Consider the following 24,985-nt stretch of genomic DNA (forward strand, 5'->3'; position numbering starts at 1 on the left):
TTTCTAATTGGTTCCCGTGCAGTTTCAACTTTCAACCAATGGCAATGAGTGGCCTCTCCATGTGGATGGCGACAATATTAGGCACCGCTTTGACGGGATCGTTGAAAAGCTCAGCCTCATATGCTGCTTCATGATGACCACTACAGATTATATGGTATAGGTTTGTTTGATGGAAATATATGAAGGATGCAAAGGTTATCCCTTTTTCTTTTGTGCATACACAGACCCGTGGAACTTGACTTCTTCTCAGAACTACGGCTTTCTAGTTAAAAAATAGCAAGACAAAACAACAGGACAAATTCCTACTCCAAAAATGTTACCAATTCACAAAGACACAGCTAAGCTTGACTGCATTTGGATCATGACACATAAGCATGACACAAGTCAGACGTCAAGTTGATGCTTCCTTCTATCCTTAATATTTTCAATTAACTAAAGAGACGTACTTCCAGTCTTGTCGTTGTGCTCGTGTGATCGATCTAACAACCCTATGTGATATACCTGTCAAAACTCTTGGTGACCAAAACCTAATATTTCTAGCAACCACTTAAGCTAGCTCCTAATTACATGATCACCAACTAGGTTATTTCCATAATATCCAGTGGCCACTGATTATTCCAGCATGTCAAACTACCCACTGTCTGTTATGTACTGTGCTATTACCCAAACCTCTGGACTCTATTTTAATTTGCAGCCAACTCTTCATTTCACTTTATTTAGAGTTTAAATATCCAAGGAAAACAGTGCATTTTTGCACTCTAGTTGCAACCATTATTGCATCTGAACAAGATATCAGCCGTCGACTTTACTTATATACATACAACTGATTAGATCTGACCAGGCACTTCTTTTTTAGTATTCATGCTACATTTATGCATGTCATGATTGCTTTACATATGTTTATCTTCTTATTGAAGAGCTAGATCCGCAGATGCAAGCGGCACCATTGCTTCATTTGTATGTATAGGTTGATGGATTCTAGAGGTAATTAACCAAAACACATGGCCTCATTGTGTAAACTATAAAAAGATACTCAGTGAGGTCAACAAATACATACACAAACGCAAAAGGCAAGCCATAGTCAACTGTAAGGATGAACCTGCATTTCAACAGAACATGGTACCTGTACCGTACAAACACATATACTTCTAAATAATCAACATGTCAAAACACCTTACAAATCGTAACAGCTTAGCAACATTTGTTTACCTCTTAACAAAAAATACTATACTTCAGTTGACTTCTGGTCCATGAATCCAGATCAGAAACAGGTGAGCACTGGAATAAGGGCATATGCATGTATGGCTATCACACTGCTCATCTTGTAACTTCAACAGGACTCAAATTATAAGAGCTAGAAAGCAAGTTGCTTTTCTTTCTTCCAAGTCAAATAAGCGTAAGCATGTGACTTTGAGAAAGATCAAAGAACAGTACTCACAATTATTAGCTAAAATGATACTCTGATCGTAAAGAAAATACCACATTAGTTGATAAGCTAAATTAACAGATACTGTCATAAGTTAAATAGCGAGACAGAAGGTAAAGCAAACTTGAAGTGAACTAACATGATGGTACTGTTGAGTTGAAATCAGACTGGATTTTAAAACTACGGTTTTATACCTACTTCTTAAATTTCTGCAAACTTCAAGCTCTGAGCTATATCTAACATAAATATGTAAAGTCCAGCCGGTTTGTACACCAATTCAAAGTGAAAGCTTGAACGGCACTGCGCATAATAGCTGATTACCTCAGCTACGAGCTGAGAAGTACAAGTTTCCAACGCCAGCTATGGGTAGCATAGATATATATGTAATTTTCTCTGGTAATATATGAGCTAGTTATGAAGGTCCAAAACGGCAAAGAAAAGAAAGATTAATTTAGAGATTGTCCTTTTCTAGCTGGGTATGTACTGATTTCAAAAAAGATTTATAAATATACTGCTCTTTCTAGCTGCCTATACAGTCAACTATTCATAAGGATTTTAGATTGGCAAGGCAATAATCTCTGTTACTAATGGAAGACTAGCAGAACCATGCATGAATGCAAGGCAAATGGACAATAGTAAATGGAAGTTTCAAAGCATTGGGATCTAAAAAGAACGAAATCCATGGACTTAGCCTCTAAAAGAGCACCAATGGTGTCACCAGAAGAGGCAGTCAGAATCTCAAAGACCACCCCAGCTGAACCCACACGATATTCTAGAAAAATGGTACAGCTAGCTTTGGATCACAGCACTGCATCGTGTTCTTAATTTCTATAAAATTAGTTATGATTAAGGTCAATGGTCTTGCGATTGATTAATGTATAGCTTTGTTGATTTCCCAAAGAATACCATACAAGTGGACCATTGATGTGCCTGAGGAAGTGGAAACCTTGGATCTAGGAGATATATATAGTCACAGTCCAAGCTTTGTAGATGAAGCCCAATCCTTGATAGATCTAGCTAGCAACAAATCATTACTTTTCTTGAACCACGAATTTTTCATTCAGATGAGTCTTAGATTGTATACCATTTTATCAATAATATCCCCTTTGTTTTCTTTTGGCAGAAGTTGCTATATACTTGGTCACTCTTTGTGTTCTGCATGTTCTGAGCATATAGATACACCAAAGACTTGGAAACAAATGTGATATTCCTTCATTTTTCTTAAACCAGGTTACACTTTTTTTGGGGTCTAAATGGTAAACCCATCAGAATTTTTTTTTTCGGTGGTAGACCTTCCACTGTAATACTAGTACCTATTTCAATCAAATGATACATGTTGAAGTCCATGACATGTGATTCAGAGATTGGAGAACACAACTTTAATTAGAAAACTTAAATGCATGTACAATGGCTGTTCATATACGCACCCAAAGAAATTGGTTTGATTTGGAAGCTATTATCACCATATCACATCATGCATGTAAATATAGCTCGTGGAATGCAGTGGGCTTTTCTCTAAGAGCAATACTGACTTCTGATAAAGACACATGTGGTCCTCTAGTCTACCCAAATAGCGATACAGATAAAAAGACGTATGCGGTCCCTCTACTCTCATCAAATGACAATACTAGTTTTCCCTAAAAAATGTACATATAAGCCATCACTGAACTATATCTTAAGAAAACTTCCACCATTTCTCTGTAATCTGGTAGTTTCATCTAAACCAATAGCTTCCCGCCATCAGAGGATTCCAGAAAAAACGCATGCTCATTAGTCACTTAAGCTGTTTCCAAATTCGGCATGAGTTATCCATACTTTACAGCCCCACATGGTCAGAACTCAAATGCATAAGGAACCTTTATGGATACTATCCTACAGATACCAGATTACCATCCTACTATTCTGAGGTCCTATGTTGAAGCTTTGAAATGCAAGGTCTTACGTGAGGATAGCTTTTTAATAGTTAGCTGACGTGATGACTCGTGGGAAGCTTCACATGGACATTAACAGTGGACCCGCTCCTCCAGCTGGACGTATTCAGTCTGGACGCACATCTTAATTGGCCAAAAAACAACAGCAACATGTTGCACACGTTGAAGTCCACATAAATCTCAGTCGTCTGTGCCTGTTTTTTTTTCCTCTTTTTTCTGTCTCCAAGTCATGGAAGAGTGCGGCGATATTTGACATATCAGATGCTGACCGCCTAACATAGGTTAGCACTGGGTTATGACTTCGTTTATGCCAAAGTCCAAATAGGGGAGAGAGAAACAAGAGGCCACGGCCTGCCTTTATAAGCCATAGACTGATGCAGGAACAAAGAGATCCGAAGAGATAGAGCTGCTGGACCTAGACAGAAGCTAGAAAAGTAGAGAAGAGGGATTGCACCCCCAAAAGTTTGCTAGCTGCTGTCAAAGAGGAGAGATGATCAAGGGGGAGAAGCAGCTTGGTAGCCATGAAGAGCAGTTAACAGACGAGGTTTGGAATTTCTCTCTTCTCTTGTTCGCCTCTAGTTTTCTGAAGGGTTTGTGTATTCGATTATGTATGATCAGGACATAGTGACTTTTTCTCTTTCGAATTCTTTTGTTCTTGATCTGTGAAAAGGGACTCTTCAGAAATGCAGTTTTTCTGGAATATATAGATATGATTAGAACTAAGATTAGGAAGATGTTTAGGGGCAAATTCTGATGTCCACAACCAGTGTCCATCTTTTTACAAAATATTAGGAACTACCAGTTCCGCTGCATGTATATATAGCACACAGAAAACATGAGGATAAACTAAGAATTGGAATAGTCTGTGCTCATGATTTTCTTTGCTGATCTTACAAATAAATACAATTTTCCATGTTACTATTGCAGATCAAAGATGATGATCACATCCCGGAAGGCTACCTGTTTAAGTCCTTACACAAATCAAGTTCAAGAAAAGAGGTGCCTAACTATTAGTACAATATTCAATAATTCATTAACCATGAAAATACTTTGTGCATGGATGACCATGAGAGGATAAATCGTTCTATTTTTCTTTAATTTCAGAATAGTTAAGTTCCTTATCCTAAAACCTTTAACCTTGAATTTTCACGGAGAAGACAACCTTAGTTTCATGAGCTCTATGCTTTACCTCTTATCTACTACAGTATTCTGATCAACCTTCTTTTGTGTGTTTGTTACTAGGCGTGCTCGCCAAACCCAAGGGAAAGGTCTCAAATGGACGAAGCACCAAATCAAACTTCAACAAAGTTGAATGCTCATAGCAAGGTCAGGATGCATTATGATTATGACAATAATCTTCTGAAGTTTACAACCAGAGACAAAAGTCCATTATCATATGTGATTAGGTTCGAAATGGATACATATCTCATAGTGGTGCATTTCCATCTTCAGGTTGAGGAAGATAAACTTGCATCCACAAGGGCAGAGATGGGTGAGGTAAGAGAAGAGAACAATAGGCTAAAAACAATGTTGTCACGCATTGTAGAGGACTACCGATCTCTTCAATTGCACTTCCATGACGTTCTTCAACAAAGACAAGGCAAGAAGCTTGCAGACCCTACAACTGCCATGCCCACCAACATCGAGGAGCCTGAATTCGTCTCACTAAGCCTCGGCACGAGCACAAGCATGCGCAAGAAAGAAGGGAAGAATACTAGTGTTTACGAAGGCGAAGGGAGAGAAGACTTCATGGATACTAAAGAAGGAGGGCTCTCTCTTGGATTGTCGGACTGCAAAGTTGGTGCAACTAACAATGCAAAGATACAGCCTGATGAGCTGATCTTGAGCCCTCAAGGTAGCTCTGAGGACGCCAAGGACGACGCCTTGGAGGCAGCAGATCAGCAGTGGCCACCAAGCAAAACGCTAAAGAACTTGAGGAGCGTTGGCGCGGAAGCCGAGGATGACATAGGTCCAATGCAGCAGGCCAAGAAGGCAAGGGTGTCTGTAAGGGCAAGGTGTGATGCACCAACGGTATGTAGATACATACATCTCAGAGAAAGATATAATGCATGCTTGATATGTAGGAGCAACTAATGATACACGTTGATGAGATGAGCTGAACAAATTGCTAATTAATATGCTTTGGATTGTTGATCAGATGAATGATGGATGCCAATGGAGGAAGTACGGGCAGAAGATAGCCAAGGGGAACCCATGCCCCCGTGCCTACTACCGGTGCACAGTGGCAGCAGGATGCCCCGTCAGAAAACAGGTACATCATGCGTGATCTGCATCAAACAATACTGCTCAATTCTCATCTTTGAAACCACACATTTCCAGTCCAAAACTGCAATGCTACTGTCTCTGAACATGAAAACTCGAACACTGAATCTAAGTCTCCTATACTATGCCAATTTATTTATTTAGTTGAAAAAGATATGGGACTTTATTTAAGATGAGCATAATGTAGTTGCAAGAGATTGACTTGGGGCTGGTAGATGGGGACTGAATCTAAGTCCCCAACTAACAAAGGCATCATTATACAATTGATAGAGAACATGGGTTTGGAGTCAATGGATGACCCAATTCTGCTTAGTTTGAACTTTGAACAAATCATTACTTATTGTCCAGGAGGAATTTAAACTGCAAGTGACTGGTTGACGTGGACCCGTTAACCAACAAACAAATGCTGTCCTTAGTAGTTACTACTAAGTACTTATTAGGTCTTCCAAATCCAGTTAAACTGATCCAATGGCTTCCGAAGCCTCTGCTTAGTCTATGAATGGATTCTACCAGTTGGCGATAGACGAGCGACCGTTAGGTCCTACGAACTCATCAGTAAACACGATCGGAATCTCCAAACAGGATGCAAACAAAAAAAGAACACGCATCTAATTGAACTCGTCTTCTTTTTCCCCGAACGTTATCTGTTCGAACTCGTGAATCAAACAATCAATCAAGCACTTGCGCCAAGCACAGATCGAGATGTACTGGAGACTGGGGACCCGGAGGCTTACCCGCGAGGAGGGCCGCGCGGGCGCGGGAGCGGTAGGGAAGGCGACGCGCAGCCCGCGGTGTCGACCTCCAGCCTCCCTCTTCTCTCTGTCGCATTGGGGCACTCCGGCGGTGCCGGCTAGCCGCGAGGAGGAGTGTGGCGGCGCCGGCGAGCCCCGAGGAGGAGCGCTCCGGCGCCTGGTGGGGGCGCTTGCGGCCTCGCCGGCAGCGACGGGCTTCTGGTTCGCGCGCTTGCTTTGCTTTGAGGTTTCGGGTGCGCCTTCCCATGCGGGCATGCGGCCATGGCCCATGGCGATTTGAAGAGAACCTGGGCCTTGGAAAGCTTGTGTTCGGAAAGGGCTGGGCTGATTCGCAGCCATTTTCAGCCCAGAGGGGCAGGATTACGATAAGTCCATAATTATTAGTGCCTCTTTTATATAAAGTTAAAAAAACAAAGTGCATAACTGGCCCCCAACACTTGGTTCTCAATACAAAATTCCACATTATTTAACTCCATTGAGATATTTAAACTGAGTTAATTTACCCTTCAGTAAAATTGTCTTTGTTTGTGTATGGTAGTAGTGCCAGTTGTCTTTTGTTGAAACTTTTTAGGTGACAGATGGTACTATACGCTATGTTACAAAAACATATCAGATCTTTTCGTGATTATTTTCATAGTTTTGAGGATCTAATGCTAGTTCGATATATACTCATAAAATTCCTTGAAACTTTTTCCGGGTATATTTGGTCAGCCATTTTTAGTAAAAGCGTTACATATCCATTACTTGCTATATAACATTTCACATTTCCTATTGGTTAGCCAGCAGGTTCGGATTTGACTTCCCGTGGGAGTGAATTAAATAGGTATAAAATAAAACAAATTATAAAGAAATAGGTAGAGCTTCCCAGGCTTCGGTAAAAAAAAGCATTTCCTAGAACCTTTTTCGGGTATTATATTTTTGCTCGGCCATTTGTGGGAAAAGCGTTACATATCCATTACTGATGGAACACGAATTGAAGTTTCATCTTGAAAAAAAACAATAAGTTCATGTTTTACAACATGTCACGAGAGGGATAACTAGCCAGTGCCGCTTGATTATGGGCTCGGTGAATTTTTTTTTTACAAGCATCCGTCCTCACTCATCACAACGTGTAACATTTGCAGGTGCAGAGGTGCGCGGACGACATGTCGATCCTGATCACCACGTACGAGGGCACGCACAACCACCCGCTCTCCGCCTCCGCCACCGCCATGGCCTCCACCACCTCCGCCGCGGCGTCCATGCTCACATCGGGCTCCTCCACCTCCCTCCGCTTCCCCGCCGCCTCGTCCGCCGCCGGCCTCAGCTTCGGCTTCCCGTCGGCGCCGCACGACGCTTCCAAGCACTTCTTCCTCCCGAACGGCGGCGCAGCGTCCATCACCTCCACCCCGTCCTACCCGACCATCACCCTCGACCTCACCTCGCCGGCGGCGGCCACCTCACAGGCCTTCTCGCTGAGCAACAGGTTCTCCTCGAGCTTCGGGCACGGCGCGACGAGGTACCATCCCACGAGCTTCTCCTTCTCCAACTCCGGCCCGAGCGCGCTGTCCGGCGCCGCATGGCCGGCGGCCGGCGGTGCCGGGTACCTGAGCTACGGGTCGCCAGCTGCGTCGCTGTTCAACGGAAGGCAAAAGGGCGGGGAGCTCCCGGCGGTGCTCCACCAGCAGCAGCAGAAGGCTTCCGCGAGCGGGAGCTCGCCTCCGGCGGGCGTGCTCACCGACACGATAGCGAAGGCGATCACGTCGGACCCGGGCTTCCACACGGCGCTGGCGGCGGCCATCACGTCGTACGTCGGCACGCAGGGTAGCAAGTCGCCGGCTGGAGGAGACGGCGGGAGCCAGACGCAGGGGCTTTTAAAGTGGGGGCAGCACCTCGGCCTGGGGCCGTCGCCGTCGAGCGCGGGCGCGGCGTGCTCGTCGGCAGCGATGCTGGCGCGGTCATCGCCGACGACGGCAGCGGCGGCGGAGCAGAAGGGTTCGAACGGGCATCGGTCGTTCTTGCAGCCGTCGCTAGGGCTGTCAGGCTCTCACAGTGCCTCGACCTCCCCTGTGGAGAACAGGGAGCACTGATCGCGTCGCGTCAGCTGAAGATTCTGAACGATGTTTAGTTCACTTCATTCAAATGTTTGTCAAAATTTGGTTGTTTCATCATTTTGGTGTATATATGCTGGGGATAAGCGTGCCATTTCATAGGATAGATATCCTGACTCTCACTGTAGGATAAAGAAATTGTTTCGGTTCACAACATACATGTAAAACAGAGAATTGAATTTATGTTCGTCCAGCCTTTCCTTTCCTGAGTTAGCACTTTAGCAGAATGTGTGTTTATGACACATGAACCCAATAGTGAATTGCAATTCGAATCTCCACTGCTTCCAGGTTAAGGAATTATCTACAGAGATTTTTCTGGGTACACAGTTACATATACATCGGAGTTGGGCAGAAATTTGATAGCTGCGCTGAAATGCCAAACCATACTGGCTATAGCTCCAAACAGCAGTACCCATGGTGTTGCAGACTGAAAACAGCAGGGATGCAACAAAACTATCGTCTGGCATAATAACTCAAGATTCAAGAATAAACCATCACCGTGATTATCAGCGACTTCAAATGTCCATTTTCACCTGGAGATGACCCTCATAAACCGGCTCACGGAACTAAACACGCCCATGACATTGTTCATCAACGACGGTGACTCCTCAGATTGCTCGTCGGCACCTCCAAATATCCTCTGCAAAATAGAATGGCACCAGTTTATTCTTTTATAAATGTACTATATTGACAGTAACAGCTTTATTGCTGACTACAAAAGCATATGTAATCCAGCCTTTTCCTAAACAGCGAACATATTTTCTCACAAAGAAAAAGGAATTAACGTTCTCCAGCTTGAGTTGAATGCCAATAGTTTTGCTGCTTAGTGTGTGTGTGTGTGTAGCCACAAAATGCAGCTTTTGGGTGCTTGCAGTTTCTATAGCAGCCGCATGCTTTGACTCATTTTTTCAATAATGCGCACATTGAATTCAGCATAATTACTTAAATAAGTACTGATCAAAGATAAACATAAACAACAAACAAAATATTAATTAGTCACAGTGCCTTACCTCAATATCTGTGGCATCAGGTTTACTTGTGAGTTCTCTGGCAAGCAAATACCTATTTGGTCTGCTTGGATCATCATAAAATACTTTCCACTTTCTGTAACACAAATAAAAGAAACATATATCTTTATCTTTTTGGATCATATATGAATGGAAAAGACAACAATGCTCTACGCACCCAGGATAGCATCTAAAGACTGCACCAGTTGGCAATGGCCTCATTGAGTAAACAGTGGTAAAAGTACTGCAAAGTGAGTGATGGGTGTTAGCAAAAGAAAGGGACAAACCAACATGTAAGAAGAGAACATGCTCTAATTCAATGGGATGTGCAGTCAACGGCAGAAAATATACGCAATTAATTTATAAGATTGAAAAAGATTGCTCAACTAAATGTGCTCATCTTCGCGACAGAAAATACTAGATTCATTAGAAAATATAATTGTCCAAAATAACCAAATGATGTACATGTACAACTACCATAGTTTAGACAGTATACTTCAGAAAACATATATAACTAATGCTTATCAAGGCCAGAGCATGGACTCTGTCCCTGAGACACTCTTGCCAGTTCAACAAGAACAACAACAACAACATAGCCTTTCAGTCCCAAGCAAGTTGGGGTAGGCTAGAGTTGAAACCCAACAAGAGCCACAAATCAGGGTTCAAGCACATGAATAGCTGTTTTCCAAGCACTCCTATCCAGGGCTAAATCTTTAGGTATATTCCATCCCTTCAAATCTTCTTTTATTGCCTCTTCCCATGTCAATTTTGGTCTTCCTCTACCTCTCTTTACATTACTATCACGCCTTATGGTTCTACTACGCACCGGTGCCTCCGGAGGCCTCCGTTGGACATGTTCCACTACACTCTTGCCAGTTCAAGAAAAAAAAATGTTTTCTGAAAGAAATAGTTACACAATGACAGGCAACAGTCTACAGATGTTTCCGAATTACCTTAAGAAATTTCTGCGTAAATTCCGAACATTAAAGCCTACTCCAACATCTCCACTAACAAGTCGTGGGTTCCACATGACAAGGGGTCTTATCTTCAAAAAAAAAAAGAGTAGACACTGCTTAAGGATACAATATTGAATGGAATATATATACAAAAACCAACAATAGAGAAATATAAAGATGGTTGCCGATCAAATTCAATCTTAAATCGATGTGAATATGGATGGATGGTTTTAGGCATGAAAACTCATATGAGTTCTTTTATGAAATGGCTAAACATGTAGGTATAGAGACTAATCTGATAAGAGCAAATGCATTTAGATCTTGCATAGGTCCATGCACAGCCTTTAGCCTAATACTCTCTGTTAGTTCATGCAAATGCTATTCTACCAATTCTCCATGGAATACTAAATGGAATTCAATTTTTCATATGTTTCAATGCAAGATCTACAGAAAGTTGCAGCTTGGTCAGGCATAAGTCGCATACAGGATCATCCGAGAGTTGAGATGCGATGCGCTCAACAGATTCCAGCATCTGATGATCAGGAATAATCATAACAGCAACCTCATCCTCAGGACCAACTGGCTTCCTGTCACTTAAGCTGCAGGACGAATAAAAAACAGATTTTAGTTACAATCTGTGTACTATTTAATGCCATAGTGTAGAAGCATCCAATAATGTCATAATCTAGAAGGACTGATCACATTGATATCGGTAGCATGTCACTTGTAGTCAGAAAACCATGAGCTACAACAAGTTACATCAGTTCACTATGAAATCATCACTCTAAGTGGACAGTACCTGGCACACTTGAATTCTGCATCTTTCCACTGATACTTGAGAAGGGCAGCTGCTCCAGCATCGGGAAAAATGGCAGTAACTTTCTGTGAAGCAGCAAATCGAATCAGAAATGAACAATAAATAAATCACAAGTCACAAAATTACAAAGTAGTGATCTGTAGTCTCAAGTATCAATCAGTGCTTGGTAGGAGCTAGAGTAATGCAATTGTAAGCAGGCAAAAAAGGGTAAAAGCCATGACTATAGCTAAAACGACCTTGTATCCAAACCTGTCCTGTCTCTTGTACAAGTGTGTCCAGGAAAATTTTCGATAACGCCCAGAGCTCAGCTTGTGCTCCTTCCTCGTTGAGGAATTCCAACTGAGGGATCAGCAGCTCTGCCTGCAACCGTGATATCACCAAGCATAAGTACTCTAGAACTGTATGGTAAAGATGCATAGTCAGTGGTTCAGCACAAATGAGGACTTTTATCACTTTGTACTTTGTATACAGCATATAAGATTGAACAGGATTATAGAAGATAGACGCAATACGTATATGAACAATGTGAATCATACGATAGCTCGCAGGCCTCCTGAATTGACGAAATCGGCGCTCGCCTTCCCCGACTGCCGAATCGCGCCCTCCAAATCCGACGGCAAGCAGCTGAACCACACAGCACCAAACGCAAAATGGTGCACGGCCAGCGTCAGAAAGCGACCAACCTCTCCTGTGCTCAAGCACGGGTCTGGGGGTGCAGTGAGCCTAACCTGTCCTCCTCCTCCGCCGGCTGCGCCTGCGCTACCTCCGCGTCCGCCACAGCTTCCGCCGCCTCGGCCTCCGCTGGGGCGTCGGAGGCGTCGAACTTGCCGAACTTGGCCCCACACGGGGGCGGCGCGCGGCGGAGGCGCAGCAGCGGCCGCAGCCTCGCCGGCGCGTGGAGTGGAAAGGCGAGAGGCGGGGTCGGGAGGAGGCGGAGGTGGCGGCCAGGGCGGGCGCGCTGGTGCGAGAGCAGCGGCGCCGTGGTCGCCATTGCTTCGCCGCGCGGTGCAGGGAATACGTGGCCGGGAGCAGCGGACTGTTCAGTGTTCACCAGCTGCTTGGATAACGGCTTGGTCGTTCTGGGAACAGGATTCCATCCACGTGAGCCGTCGGATGGGAATTCAACGCATCAGATTGATTGCCACACGATACGACTGCAGAGAACTGAGAACATAAATCTGGGATCCATGGTTATGGTAACTATCTTTGAATTCCATTGAAGCATACAGGTTTACAGCAGTAACAAGTCCCACTGGATGCTGAATACATACTAGACTGTCGAATGTTATTATAAATCGTGTCAATCTTACAGTCTTGTGTATGCATCTGTGGTATAGCCACCAGACTCCAACAGGAGCAAGTTATATGTCATGTTACAACACTGTTTGACATGATTATCGATCTATTTTAATTGTTGCAAGCAGTCGCTGCGCTCTCAGTTTCTTTGCTGGTCGCAAAAGATTTGCCACACCCACATGTTTTTGTCGCATTTGGATTCTGGAAGGAGAAGCCACCGCCAATGAGTGAGTCGCTGTAGTCCAGCTCCATTCCGAACATGAAGAGAAGGCTCTTTGGATCACATACTGCAGAAGCGCATAGGCTGCTGTTAGAACTAGTTCATTCTGAATATAGTCAGTCAGAGTCAGTTCTCGGTGAAAATTCTAGACATTGTACTATACATCAAAATTCAGAAGGCATTCAAAAGTAGAACGCTAAGACCGGATGCCTATTGAGCAGCTATGCAAGTGATGTCAGGTTATCCTGCTGACCCGTGACTGCATTCACTTATCACATCTTTCATTTTAGTCCAAATAAAGAATGCATATTTCTTGGGTTCTTTTTTGTAACACACATCTCCAACAATCCAACTTAACATCAATAACGATTTCTTGACCAACTATACTTCAGAGTTTAGCCGAGACAGAAGCAGCAAAGTAGGAGAGATGATATTCAAAAACTAAATCATAGAAACAGTAGTCATTCCTAAATCCTAACACAGGTACTGCATAACATTTTTTAGATGAAATGCTGCATAGTTAAGATAAGGTAGTTACCTATTGCAAAACCATCATATTCTACAATGGAATCGTCAGGGCTGGCATTTGCTCGATTTTCAAACTCCATGGTGTAAGACATGCCAGAGCAGCCGCCCTGTCTCACTCCAATTCTCAAACACAGATCTTCATTCCGTTCAGCCCTCATTTTGTTCATATGTTTCAAGGCCTTTTCGGTCAACGAAATAGCTGGAGCGATGCTACCAGATGCTGCGGCGGCTGCAAAAATATGATCAATCAACAATCATTTAGTCATTTGGTATTAAATGTAACTTGAGCCAAATTATGTCCACTCCTTGGATTTCTTTTTTATACAGCATTTTGATTCCCAATATGCACTATGACAGAAAATTCAGTATTAACAGTTTCCTCAATATTCCCTGTTTCCTGCTAATACAGGAAAGATGAACCAAGGAGTGATTGTTGTAGGATAACTTACTGAAGTCCCTTCAATCTATAGCTCCGCAATCATGTTAATTGGTAACAGAAAAAAGCTTATAATCTGATGTGCGTTCAGTTCACTTCAGCCTACCACTTCCCAATCATGAACATTAGAAACAAATCCTTATGGGGGTAACAGTGGTGACAGGTGTAATGAATAAAAACATGCAAGTTGATAGTTTCCCAGGTCATGAGTGGGCTAGCAGCAGCATATTTGTAAACTATGCATAGCTTTAGGAAAAGAGCTGTTTATTTAAAAGCCTTGAAAGAAAAAGGGAACAAAGTCTAGGAATGTGTAACCCGTAAATAAGAACTATCGTCTACCATGGTTCTTGGGATTTATAAGATCTATAATTGGGGATTATGTCTGAATATAAGATTTCTACTTTCTCACATAGGAGATTGCACGGTTTAAACCTCTGATCGGGGAAAAAATATACTACATGGATTGGGAATTTGGGGCGGCCAGGTGACGATAGCAGTTACTTAACCGAAAAGACAATATAGGCAGCGATAGCTCGATATATGACCATAGTCGGAATTCTGCAGAAGAAAATTGCTTATACTGCGGGTTATCCTCATTAACCAAGCATTCGATGGTTGTCACGCTTATTAAAAAATAGGGACTAGTCCTGCACGGAAATTATCCCCCCATCCATAGCTAGAACAGCACGAATCAGTCCCAGACTTCAAGTTATAAGTTTCTACAATCCAAATCGATATCTTCTTTTACAGGAAACGTAACCCCCTACTGTTTCCAATTGCGTGGGGAAAAGAAAGACATCTGGGTTGACCAAGTACCTGGAGGGGAGGAGATGCGGAGCGAGACGGCCCTGCCGCCGCGGCGGGGGAACCGGATCGATGAGGCGGCGGAGGACGATACGGCGAGGTGGGGCCGAGCGGTGCCGGCGGGCCGGCCGAGGAGGGTGCTGGACGTGCCGGAAGCGAGGGCCATGGCGGAGGGTTGGAGGCGTGCCAGAGAAGCCGGAAGCGAGACGGAAGCGGCAGGGAGGGGAAGGAAAAGATCTGGCCCGGATTCTTGGAGCCACCCCCCACGGCCCCACCCCACCCACTCGGGCTATACGTTCCGAGGAGCATTCAGTTTGTGTGGTTTTTTCTCGATTTTCTTAAATAACTAAGCATTATGCGGTTTGATAGTGCTCCCTCCGTATCGAGTGTCAAAGTGTTCGTTTCGTTTTACCTTTTCTAGATATTTTGATATGCATTTATATATATACATTACAAAATGGATGTTTGTAATTTAAGAGGGAGGGAGTATTTTCTAAATAACTTTTTCATAAATGATTGGTAGTGCTACTGTCTCCAGTAGCAATAAAAACTACTGTTGTACCTCTTTTTTCCTTTTAGGAAAGATAAATCAATCCTCATCTATTACAAGCTAGGTGGTGAATAATCATGATAAAATCAATTCCCCAAAATCAATACAAGATTTAAAATTTGGACGGTAAAAATAAAGTGAATATTTACTCCAAACTAACATCATAATTTCTCAATCAAATATATTCAATGTACCATGGCTTTAGCTGGGAAGATGCCAGCTATAAAAATTCTTAAGAGGTCAGAGCTGTGGCAACCAGACCTTTAGTTACTCGGTATGACACTACCTCATATTGGCAAAAGCTGAAAAGTTTGGTCTCTATATGCTGTAGACATTTTATTATTAGTATATAATGAATTCATATGGAAAAGTATTTCACTCTTCTATTGGTACCATGATAATATACTCATGTGCATTTAATTCAAAAAAATATACTCATGTGCAATTGGCCAAAGGAATGGTTAATTGGTTATTAGACCAGTAGTAGCCATTCATTTATTCAATTAATCCCACACCACTTACAAGAATATACAGCGTGCCCTTCCAAGGAAAATAAACATACAATACGCGAATGTTTCGTTCAACACGGTCGAGAGGCGAGGTTGTGCGTACAATGACAATTTGTTGCAACCAAATTAAAATTTACAATGCTTAAATAAAACCACACAACCTAATAAAAATCTATTCTTTTCCACGCTTTGCAAATTGCACTCGTCCAACATCCACAATCTTCACTTCTGTATAGTACGTAGCAAGCTTGAGCGACGATAAATACACCATGATGAATGACTTAATTCTTCCGCTTGCAAGTCACTTGTAGCATACTCGATCGACCGAAACTGTAGTTTTGTAGGATAACCTCTGAGCATGATGTGTACCTGCAAGAATCAATCGTGAGGTATGTCTTATAATTGCAAAGTTTTAAATCTCAGGCTACTACCGCTATAGGCCGCTGTAAGAGTACTTAAGGTATGGTACCGCTATTTGTAGAGTACCTATTTGTGCTGCTAATGTACAATTTAACTGTTATAATCTCATTTAACTCCGTTATTAACTGTTTTAGAATTCAACCGCTAAATTCCTCCCTCGTTCCGCTATTTAAAACACTGCAGAACTGTTAAATAATTAATAGTCTGAAAGAATTATTTATAGTTTACGGAGTGTTCTTTCCTTAACGTCGTCACGGGCCATGGAACAAGGCTGCGTAGCCACCGGCCGTGGTGAGGACCGCCATGGCCCACACGGCGGCGGCGACAGGCCAGGACGGCATCGCCGCCGCCACCTTCCACGAGAACAGCACGGTGAGCAGCGTGCACAGCGCCCACACCTCGCGCCTCAGCCGCGCCCTTTGGTCGGCAGCTTCCCAAGGCGGCGGCAAGCGCTCGTACGCGCGGAGGCTGCGAAAGAGCAGCAGTAGCGAGGCGTAGCTTACGGCGACGAACGCCGTGGAGGCGAGGTCGCCCGCGGCGGCGGCTCTGTATGCGGACACGGCGGACGTCAGGGTTAAAGCGATCAGCCCCGTGCGGACGAGAACCGCCGTGCCATCAGCGCCGCCTCTTTGTTCTCGTTCCATATCGAGCTATGATCGAATCGAATGCTCCCTGTTCTTACGGCAGGGGGAAATGTTGGGTATATGTGCATATATATAGTAGCAGAAGCAGAAGCTTAAGGCATTAGTATTCGTGCGACGCAAGGAACCAAAGTCTTCGTGCATTAGTACAAGAGGCAAGCTGTCAGTGCTGTCGTCACAGTAGCCGCAGGAGCAGGTCTGACGAAGCAAAGACTCTAATCTTTGGCGTGGAAACGATTTCGAGATTCGTGCAAGAGTAAACAAAGAAAAGGATATACATGCCACTGTAGAAGGCATTCTGGCAGCGTACGCGATGTACACACGTTCGCTGATCACGCGTGCAGCAAAAGAAACAGCACGACCGATCAAAAGTCTCAGACGTCTGGAATATTAAATTAACAGGCGATTCAGAAGGCAACTTGCAACCCAAGGCATTCGAAAACGACATACGTATCTGGATGAGCACTTGCATCATCAGTTCAACATGAGATGCATCATATTCCATAATACATATATCCACATGCATGAAAAGTAAATATTAAGAATTGTCAAGAAGTAAGGAAATGTTTGGATCTATGGACTAATTTTTAGTTCAGATCACATCGGATGTTTGGATACAATTAGAAGAAGGTATCTTTGCTTGTCAAGGAAGGTATCTTTACTTGCCAAGGAAGGTATCCTTGCATTGCATGACAAGCTGCCTCTAATGAAAAGCACGTGTAGTGGTCAACGACAACAGTCTCGTAGCTTGTCGTCTCTTGATTGTTTATACTCCAATGGACAAACCAGCATGCTGTACTAGTCTAAATGGGAATGTGGTTTGCTTGCCTCAGAACACGGAATTTCCTTGCCAGAACGACTTGACGTGGACTACATTCCTTTCTATCTTGAGCCCAAGTTGGCAGCACTGATTTGCACGGTCTACATGCTCCTGATCACATCCATGTCATACAAGCGCTTCTCTTTTGATGGTGATTGGCTGATTGCCGATTGCTTCGTGTATTTTGGACTCACCGATCAGGTTCACCCTCTAGCCGAGAGTATCCGGCAACGGACAGAAATGCCTCAAAAGAATGCCGAAAGAACGTAACGACCAAAACACTGCAAAAATGCCTAACCGATCGGCATCCAACGTACGACTTGTTGCTTCCTATTTATTGTAAAATTTCAGGATAAATAATTGACATGCCAAAGCTCATCTTTCGTCGATGATGCATGCAATTGCAATTAAACTCAAACTTTGGGTGCACATAGAAACAGGTTTAGCTGGCCAAGTTAGATGCTAACCTTGTTGTTTTGTAGCATATTCTCGAAAAAATCCTGAATTCTTACGAGCCTTGTTTTATACGTATGAATGCAATTGTCAAACACAATTGTTCGAAAAAATTTGCTAACACAACTGCTGATGCCATTGAAGGAAAATGACATAAAATAAAATAAACACCTTAATACGCTTCGATGTGAACTTGAAATGTGGATGTTTTATCAAACGTTTTTCTATACAGACAAGTCCTGCCACACAAGCTCTAAGTGTACATGCACATCATCAATGAATTGAGCTCAGCTCAGTCTCTCTTTATGTTTGGTCTTTTTTTTTGGAAAGAAAAGAAATTTCATGGCATATGCATTTGTTGCTAATTATGTGTTTAATGCCCTTTTCACTAACCCTAAGCTAAATTTATTCTCTTGTTAAACCAATATTTGGTAGTATTTCCCACTAACTCGCTAATAATTAGAGGGCAACTGTTTACAGCTGCTCGGTAAGTTGGCTGCAGCCAAAGTTTTCCAAATGGGCCAGGCCCACTGGGCGGCCCGAGGCCCGACACTAAAAAGCCCGACATGAGCACGGGCCCGGCACGAGGGGAATAGTGCCAGGGCTGGCCCGGCACGATGATAGTGCTGGTCCTAGGCCGCATCCTCGGCACGTTGGGCTAGCACAGGCACGGCACGGTTATTAGGCCGGCCCGATGCCGGCCCGACACCCCAGCGTCCCCTTGCCTCCCAACCTGTTGGATGAGCAGACGCTCCCCTTCTAACCGTTGGATCGCATTGTTAGGAGCTCAGTATATAATAGAGAAAAAACCTAACTCTCTATCCTCCTCCACTCCTCCAAGGCCCCAACAGCAACCGCCGCTCCTCCTGGCTCCCTCCCTCTCTCGTCTCTCCCGTAACGCGCCTGGAGGGCGCCCGCCGCCGCCGCGAGGTGCCGCGGCCGAGAGCCGCCGCCCACCTCGGCCGAGACGCGTCAGCCCTTCCTGGCATCGTCGGACCGCCGGGGGCCACCGCGCGGCCTGGAGCCACGCCTGCCCTTCCACCACCGTCGGACCGCCGGTGGCTGCCGCGCGGCGGGAGCCACCGCCGAACAGGGGCCGTCGCCTGGGGCCGCCACGGGGGGCTGCTAGAGGTGCGCCGCGCACCTGCTGTCGCCGGGGGCCGCCTGGAGGGCGCCCGCCGTCGTGGGGGGCCACCGCCGAGGCCGTTGCGGGGGGCCGCTCACTGGCCGTTGCCGCTGCTAGTGCCTGGCCCGGCATTAGCACGGCAGGGCCCGTCGTGCCAGCGGGCTGGCCCGGCCCGATAAAAAGGTTGTCGGGCCGGACCTGGGCCGCCTCCTCGGCACGCAGTGCCAGCCCGGCCCGGCACGAAAACCCTTCGGACCTATTTAGTGCCATCAGCAGCTGCAATCGGTAGTGTCTAATACAGAAAGTGACTCACAGCTGAGTCTGCAGCCGAGCGGCTGCGCTGCTATGCAGCAGCTACAAAAATAAGCACAAGCGAGTAAGCTGTTAGTGAACAGCGAAAATATTTAAGCCAATCCTAACTATATGTAGTATTTGTTTGTTCTATTTTTGTTGTTTGGTTTTATATTACAACTTTATGTTTTAGCTTTATTTTCTTTGGTTTTTTATATGGTGGGAAAAAAGAAACTGATTCATGGAATCTAGTTTTTCATTCATTTCCATTGGAGGAATACTCTCCTAGCCCCTCGTCTCGGTGCCTAGCATAAAGAGGCTCTCATGCAACCCCTTCGGAGATATGATCAAAGATCGGATGGGACCAAATGATACTCTCTAGCTATCTCATGTTGGGGAAAACGCCATAGTACCGGTTTCTAACCCCCCTTTAGTACCGGTTGTGCAACCGGTATTGCTACTTTGATACTAAAAGGGAGCCCTTTAGTACCGGATCAAATAACCGGTACTAAAGGAGTATTAAAACATAAAAAAAATCCCGCCGGCCGTGCCCGGTTGCCCCGCCACCGTGCCTCGTCGGCGCTGGCTGCTCCTCCCCAGCGACCCGCTGGCCACACCTTCTTCCCGGCCGGCCGCTGCTCCTCGCCTCAGGCACGAGGTGAGGGGTGAGCGGAGGGGGGAGGAGAAGGGAGGCCGGGGAGGGAGGGAGGAAGAGGGTCGGCGGCGGCGGAGGGAGGGAGGGGGCCGGTGGAGGGGGTCGGCAGCGAAGGAAGCGAGGGGGCTAGCGGGATAAGGAGGGAGGGAGGAGAGAAGTGGGACTAGGGAGAGAAAGGGAGAAGTGGTGGAGGGAGGGAGAGAGGAGCGCGGCCGTCAAGCGCGCTTAATTGAATTTGAAAAGGATTTCGGGTCCGGTCGGACCGGTAGTCACCCATTAGTACCAGATGTACTAATAGGTGACCTTTATACCGGTTGGAGCACCCAACTGGTACTAAGGGGGTCATAGGGACTCCTGAGGAACTAGTCGTTAGATCCGGTAAACCGGTACGAAGAGTTAGGACCAATGTTCAATTTTCCAGTAGTGATAGTACCGGGTGTACTGATAGGTGACCTTTAGTACCGGTTGGAGCACCCAACTGGTACTAAAGGGGGATCACAGGAGGATCCTGGGGAACTAGCTGTTAGACCCGGTATGAATGCTCACATTACTTGTACTAAAGGGGGTCACGGGAGGATCATGGGAACTAGCTGTTAGACTCGGTACGAATGCTCACAATAATACTGGTTAAAAATTAACCGGTAATAAGGGCTAGGACCGATGTATAGAAAAATCAAGTGCCTTAGTTGACAATATACCGTTGAAATATTAATGTTCCGAATATCAGAAAATAGCATCCGTGATGTATGAGTATCAAAAGATACTTTGTTCGCCCCGCGACTTATTGCACACAACTTTGTACTTAGAAGAATAGCCCCAAGTGCATTTTACAGATTCAAGTACATTTTCAAAAGTAGTTGGAAAAAAAACAAATATACATAAAGATTTCTTGCCTATGGGATCTCTGAAGAAAACTGAGATAACGCTACTGAAGAGAAGAAGATATGCTTCACACCTGTCGCGGTGTTGTGTATGAATGCAGATGCCAGCATCATATCTCTGGATCGGATGAAGTGCAGTGCAGACCTACAACCACACAAGCCACTTTAGCTGCAGTCAAACAAAGTTGAAGTCAATGACCGCGATTCCATGGACAAACTCATTTTCACGGAAACAGCGAATCATCAGTTTGGCAGGCCGCATATGTTACCTCTTCTCCGATCCGGTAGAGAAATTATTGGCACGCCGTACTCTATCTTTGCGCTGAGGGCACAAGTTATTCACAACTCTGCTTGATAAGGCGAGGAAATCAGCAGGTCACTGGTGGAGAAACATGGACCAGAAACCTGCGCCGGCGGTTCCGGCGGCCATCAAGTACACCAAGGAACCGACGGGCGGCGGCATCAGCGGCGCGACCCTGGAGGCGAACATGGCCGTGAGCAGCGTCGTCAGGAGCCAGACGGCGGCCTTGGTCCTGCCCCTGTCCCCCTCCCCGCGCTCGAACCTACGGAGGAAGTGGAAGAGCAGCGCGATGGAGGCGTAGGCGCCGGCGACGAACGCGACGGAGCCCGGGTCGTCCCGCGATCTGTAGATGGCGAGCGCCGAGTTGCCCGTCAGCGCGGCGAAGCCGAGCGTGGTCAGCAAGCCGTGGCGGTGGAAGTCCATCCGCTCTGCCTAGTGCCGAGCGTGTGCGAGCTTGGCGGCCACGACGTAACCACGCTGCTTTTATAGGCCCATCCGCCGCCAAGGAGATGGAAATTATATTGGTCAGATGGGCAAAGAACAAAATCCGCCGCCAAGGAGATGGAAATTATATTGGTCAGATGGGCAAAGAACAAAAGGGTGTTTTCTTCCGGTGACTTATTTTTAACACGTGTCACGTCGAATGTTTAGATACTAATTAGGAGTATTAAACGTAGACTATTTACAAAACTCATTACATAAGTGGAGGCTAAATGGCGGGACGAATCTATTAAGCCTAATCAATCCATCATTAGCAAATGTTTACTGTAGCAACACATTGTCAAATCATGGACTAATTAGGTTTAATAGATTCGTCTCGCCGTTTAGCCTCGACTTATGTAATGGGTTTTGTAAATAGTCTACGTTTAATACTCCTAATTAGTATCTAAATATTCGATGTGATGGGTACTAAAAATAAGTCAGTGGAAGAAAACGGGCCAAAGAACAAATGGCACGCAGTGCGCTACGTCACCTCCAAGATATAGTATTCTTCGTGCTTTTTTTAAGCGAAAACCTCGAAGGTCCGAGCATCAATCATTTCATTGGAAGTAAAGTCCTGGAATTCTAGAGAGTTGTGAGGATGTTTCCGGAACAAGCACGCAGAGACAAAGGTCGGCCAAGGCATCCAGCGGATTATGACGTCAGCGCCGATGTGGCGTGACTGTCAGCCGTGACTTCACAGGCCATGGCCATGGCCCGAGGGGAGTTGCCGGATTTTGGGACACGGAGGGAGCATGGCGGCGCCGCGGTTCGCTGCGATCTACTCCAGGACGAGGCGAAGTCCTCTACCTCCGACCATGGTCAGCGGCAAGCCGCCGGCGGCGCCTGTGGGCTGCTAAATTACAACGAGGAGACGGAACTCGACTGGAAATTCGCCGGTGCGGCTGACGGAAGTCCCCAGTGTCCCCCAGCATCACATATATGCCCGTTCTGTAAGGAAGACTCGAAGTGCGCATCGACCTAGGCTGGTGTTGCTTCTCATTCATAATGGAGATTCGATGCGATTCGATTGGGAGAGGGCCGTAGAGGAGAAAAGAGGCAGCAAAGCAGCTTCCAGGAAATCCTAGAGGTGGGCGTTTGGACAGGGGCTGGGAAAGGGAATGGGAAATGACGTGGGATCAAAAAGGAAGGGTTATGGTTAAGGATACGTGCTTCAAATCCGAACCCACGTTGGCATGACATAGGATATGAAATGGAAATAAAATTTTAGATGACCATAATACCCTTGTACGTGATATAAAAATACAAAACTGCAATCTCACGGTTATCCTCAACATGCTCACATATGTGCGCGTAAAAAAACAACTGGGCAAACAATATTCGGATTAGCAATGTTTCTATTCGCTTCAGTTTATCAGCCATCGAACAATGTTTTTCTCTCATAACAAATCAGTCATTTCAGCTTTTCAGCCGGCTTATAAGTCCAGCCGAATGCTCCCAATCTTAATGACTTTATGCATACGCATGCAAACTGCACACTGTACATATTCATGATTCAGTGACAACACAAATTTCACAGCTCCAAGTGATAGGAACTCAAGTTTGTTTCTGACAGCACATGGCAACAAAATAAACAACTAACCCAATGCAAAATGAACTTCACTGTTTCGGTCAACCATGGTTGACGAGTACCTAGCACCTGGGCATCATGGCAATACTTATACTACAGGAAACATTTTCTTAGGCCTTTTGAGCACTTGATGAACAAACTCAGATTTCAACTCATCAGGCGTGGTAAAGAACAGATTCAACCGTTTCTCATTTTGACCAATCACTAGAGCAGTCTGCATGACTTGATCACGGCTAAACCCAGATAATTTCTTAAGCACACTGAACAATTGCTCCCTCCTTTCATCAGTCCGCTTCTTAGCCTCAAGTTCCTGGGTAAATGCAGACTGCATTGCGTTCATAGCAGCTGCGTTTGCTGTTTCAGCTTCCACAACCACAAGAGTGTTCAATGCTTTTGAAATATTTGAAAACTCCGAGGCAAGGACATTATCATCCAAAAGCACCCTCTTACCACCAGCTAAAGATTTAACTCCACTTGATGAGTTGCTACCATGGCATGGTGGTTGTGAATGGGAGTCAACTGCACTGTCCATCTGTTGGGTTTGTTCAGTCACATCTGTAGAGGATAGCTCTTCATGCAAGTCAAATTGATCTCCAGGTCCTTTAGCCTAGCATAAATCTCAAATAACTTATCAAAATTCACAAAGGGCTTCCCATACAAAGCTGCTGCTCCAGGCCGACTCTCCAGACATATTAGATTGTCATTATCAAAAAGACATTAGAACAAAATTATGAATTACGATGCATGTATGCATGACCAACTGTACCTTTGCCCAGCCCATGAATTGGTCTTTGTCTCCAACAACCATTTTTCTCTCATCATCCCAGCCAAAGCCACTAACAGGCTACTGAATATCCAAGATATAAGACAGTAGCTTCTTCAGTGTCTTCAGTTTAGATTGAATATGAGTGTCAGCTTTAATATGAGCATTTGGTAGTCTCTTAGCAAGCTCCTTTTCAATGAAGGAAAGGTATCCAGACTTATGGCCTGTGTCCACCTTCCATCCAGAGTCATTCATTTCATACAGTACATCAGTAAGTACCTTTTCCTCTTCTGCAGTCCAGGGCCTCTTGTCTCTCTTCTTCCTTAGCCTTATAGGTTTGCTTTCCTTGTTTGTCTATTTTATACCAATAAATTAAGTAAAATAACAAGATGTATACAAGTGATTACTTAATTAACAATCAACATATCGGAAGTTCAGTGTACAGACATTGAAAGTATATAGAACCACTAGAATAAAAGATATATATTGATACAAAAGCCATGACACTCAGTCCATTATCTAAACTTCAAGTTTAGAGCAGCATTGCAAAATAATTAATCAAACATAACAAAAGAGACAGCTACAAAAGCCAAGCTACATGCATGTAGATGTAAGCTAAAGCACATCTTTCACCGATGTTTTGCTTTCCATGCATCCCACATCTTACTTGCTACACCATCTCGAAATTCTGTCCACTCCGTTGATGATTCAGTACGGTCAATCACACCTGTGGTGCTGCCTTCATGTTCCAGAAGGCATCCACTTGTGCCTCAAATGGATCGGAACTCATTTGTTGTCGTATGAGATTGTGCAGGTAGCAGCAAGCAAGGATTATACCGTTTTGGGTATCTATAGGGTAATAGGATCCATTTCTAATTATACCCCAACGTAGTTTTAGTAACTCAAAGGTTCTTTCTATCACATTTCTTGCTGACGAGTGCCTCATGTTAAACAATTC

General features: G+C 44.8%; 4 protein-coding genes across 5 annotated transcripts; 1 reads left to right on the forward strand and 3 right to left on the reverse strand.

The window, feature by feature from the left end:
- The first annotated feature begins 3,614 nt into the window (after positions 1-3,614).
- Positions 3,615-8,695, forward strand: LOC117852611 (WRKY transcription factor 72A). The gene is made up of 6 exons (XM_034734779.2): positions 3,615-3,901; positions 4,285-4,356; positions 4,600-4,683; positions 4,810-5,388; positions 5,516-5,629; positions 7,517-8,695. The coding sequence occupies exons 1-6, from the start codon at positions 3,848-3,850 to the stop codon at positions 8,459-8,461; spliced, it is 1,848 nt and encodes a 615-aa protein (XP_034590670.1). The 5' UTR covers positions 3,615-3,847; the 3' UTR covers positions 8,462-8,695.
- Positions 8,696-8,738: 43 nt separating this feature from the next.
- On the reverse strand, positions 8,739-12,297 carry LOC117852612 (uncharacterized). The gene is made up of 9 exons (XM_034734780.2): positions 11,991-12,297; positions 11,799-11,886; positions 11,512-11,622; positions 11,245-11,327; positions 10,930-11,044; positions 10,443-10,534; positions 9,668-9,733; positions 9,493-9,586; positions 8,739-9,122 (listed from the first exon to the last, which is right to left on the reverse strand). The coding sequence occupies exons 1-9, from the start codon at positions 12,251-12,253 to the stop codon at positions 9,012-9,014; spliced, it is 1,023 nt and encodes a 340-aa protein (XP_034590671.1). The 5' UTR covers positions 12,254-12,297; the 3' UTR covers positions 8,739-9,011.
- A 156-nt stretch (positions 12,298-12,453) lies between these two features.
- LOC117852613 (uncharacterized) lies at positions 12,454-14,798 on the reverse strand. Its single transcript, XM_034734782.2, has 3 exons — positions 14,559-14,798; positions 13,317-13,535; positions 12,454-12,845 (listed from the first exon to the last, which is right to left on the reverse strand). Exons 1-3 carry the CDS (start codon positions 14,710-14,712, stop codon positions 12,670-12,672), a joined length of 549 nt encoding a protein of 182 aa, XP_034590673.1. The 5' UTR covers positions 14,713-14,798; the 3' UTR covers positions 12,454-12,669.
- Positions 14,799-15,541: 743 nt separating this feature from the next.
- LOC117853072 (uncharacterized) lies at positions 15,542-21,678 on the reverse strand. Of its 2 annotated transcripts, none has more exons than XM_034735437.2 (2): positions 21,162-21,678; positions 15,542-21,061 (listed from the first exon to the last, which is right to left on the reverse strand). In XM_034735437.2, the coding sequence occupies exon 1, from the start codon at positions 21,614-21,616 to the stop codon at positions 21,269-21,271; it is 348 nt and encodes a 115-aa protein (XP_034591328.1). In that variant the 5' UTR covers positions 21,617-21,678; the 3' UTR covers positions 15,542-21,061; positions 21,162-21,268. The 2 variants fall into 2 exon arrangements, with proteins under 2 accessions (XP_034591328.1, XP_034591329.1); XM_034735438.2 differs by having other exon boundaries at positions 15,542-21,037; positions 21,162-21,677.
- Positions 21,679-24,985: the final 3,307 nt, after the last annotated feature.

This window comes from Setaria viridis, chromosome 4, assembly GCF_005286985.2.
Source record: "Setaria viridis chromosome 4, Setaria_viridis_v4.0, whole genome shotgun sequence".
Taxonomy (NCBI): domain Eukaryota; kingdom Viridiplantae; phylum Streptophyta; class Magnoliopsida; order Poales; family Poaceae; genus Setaria; species Setaria viridis.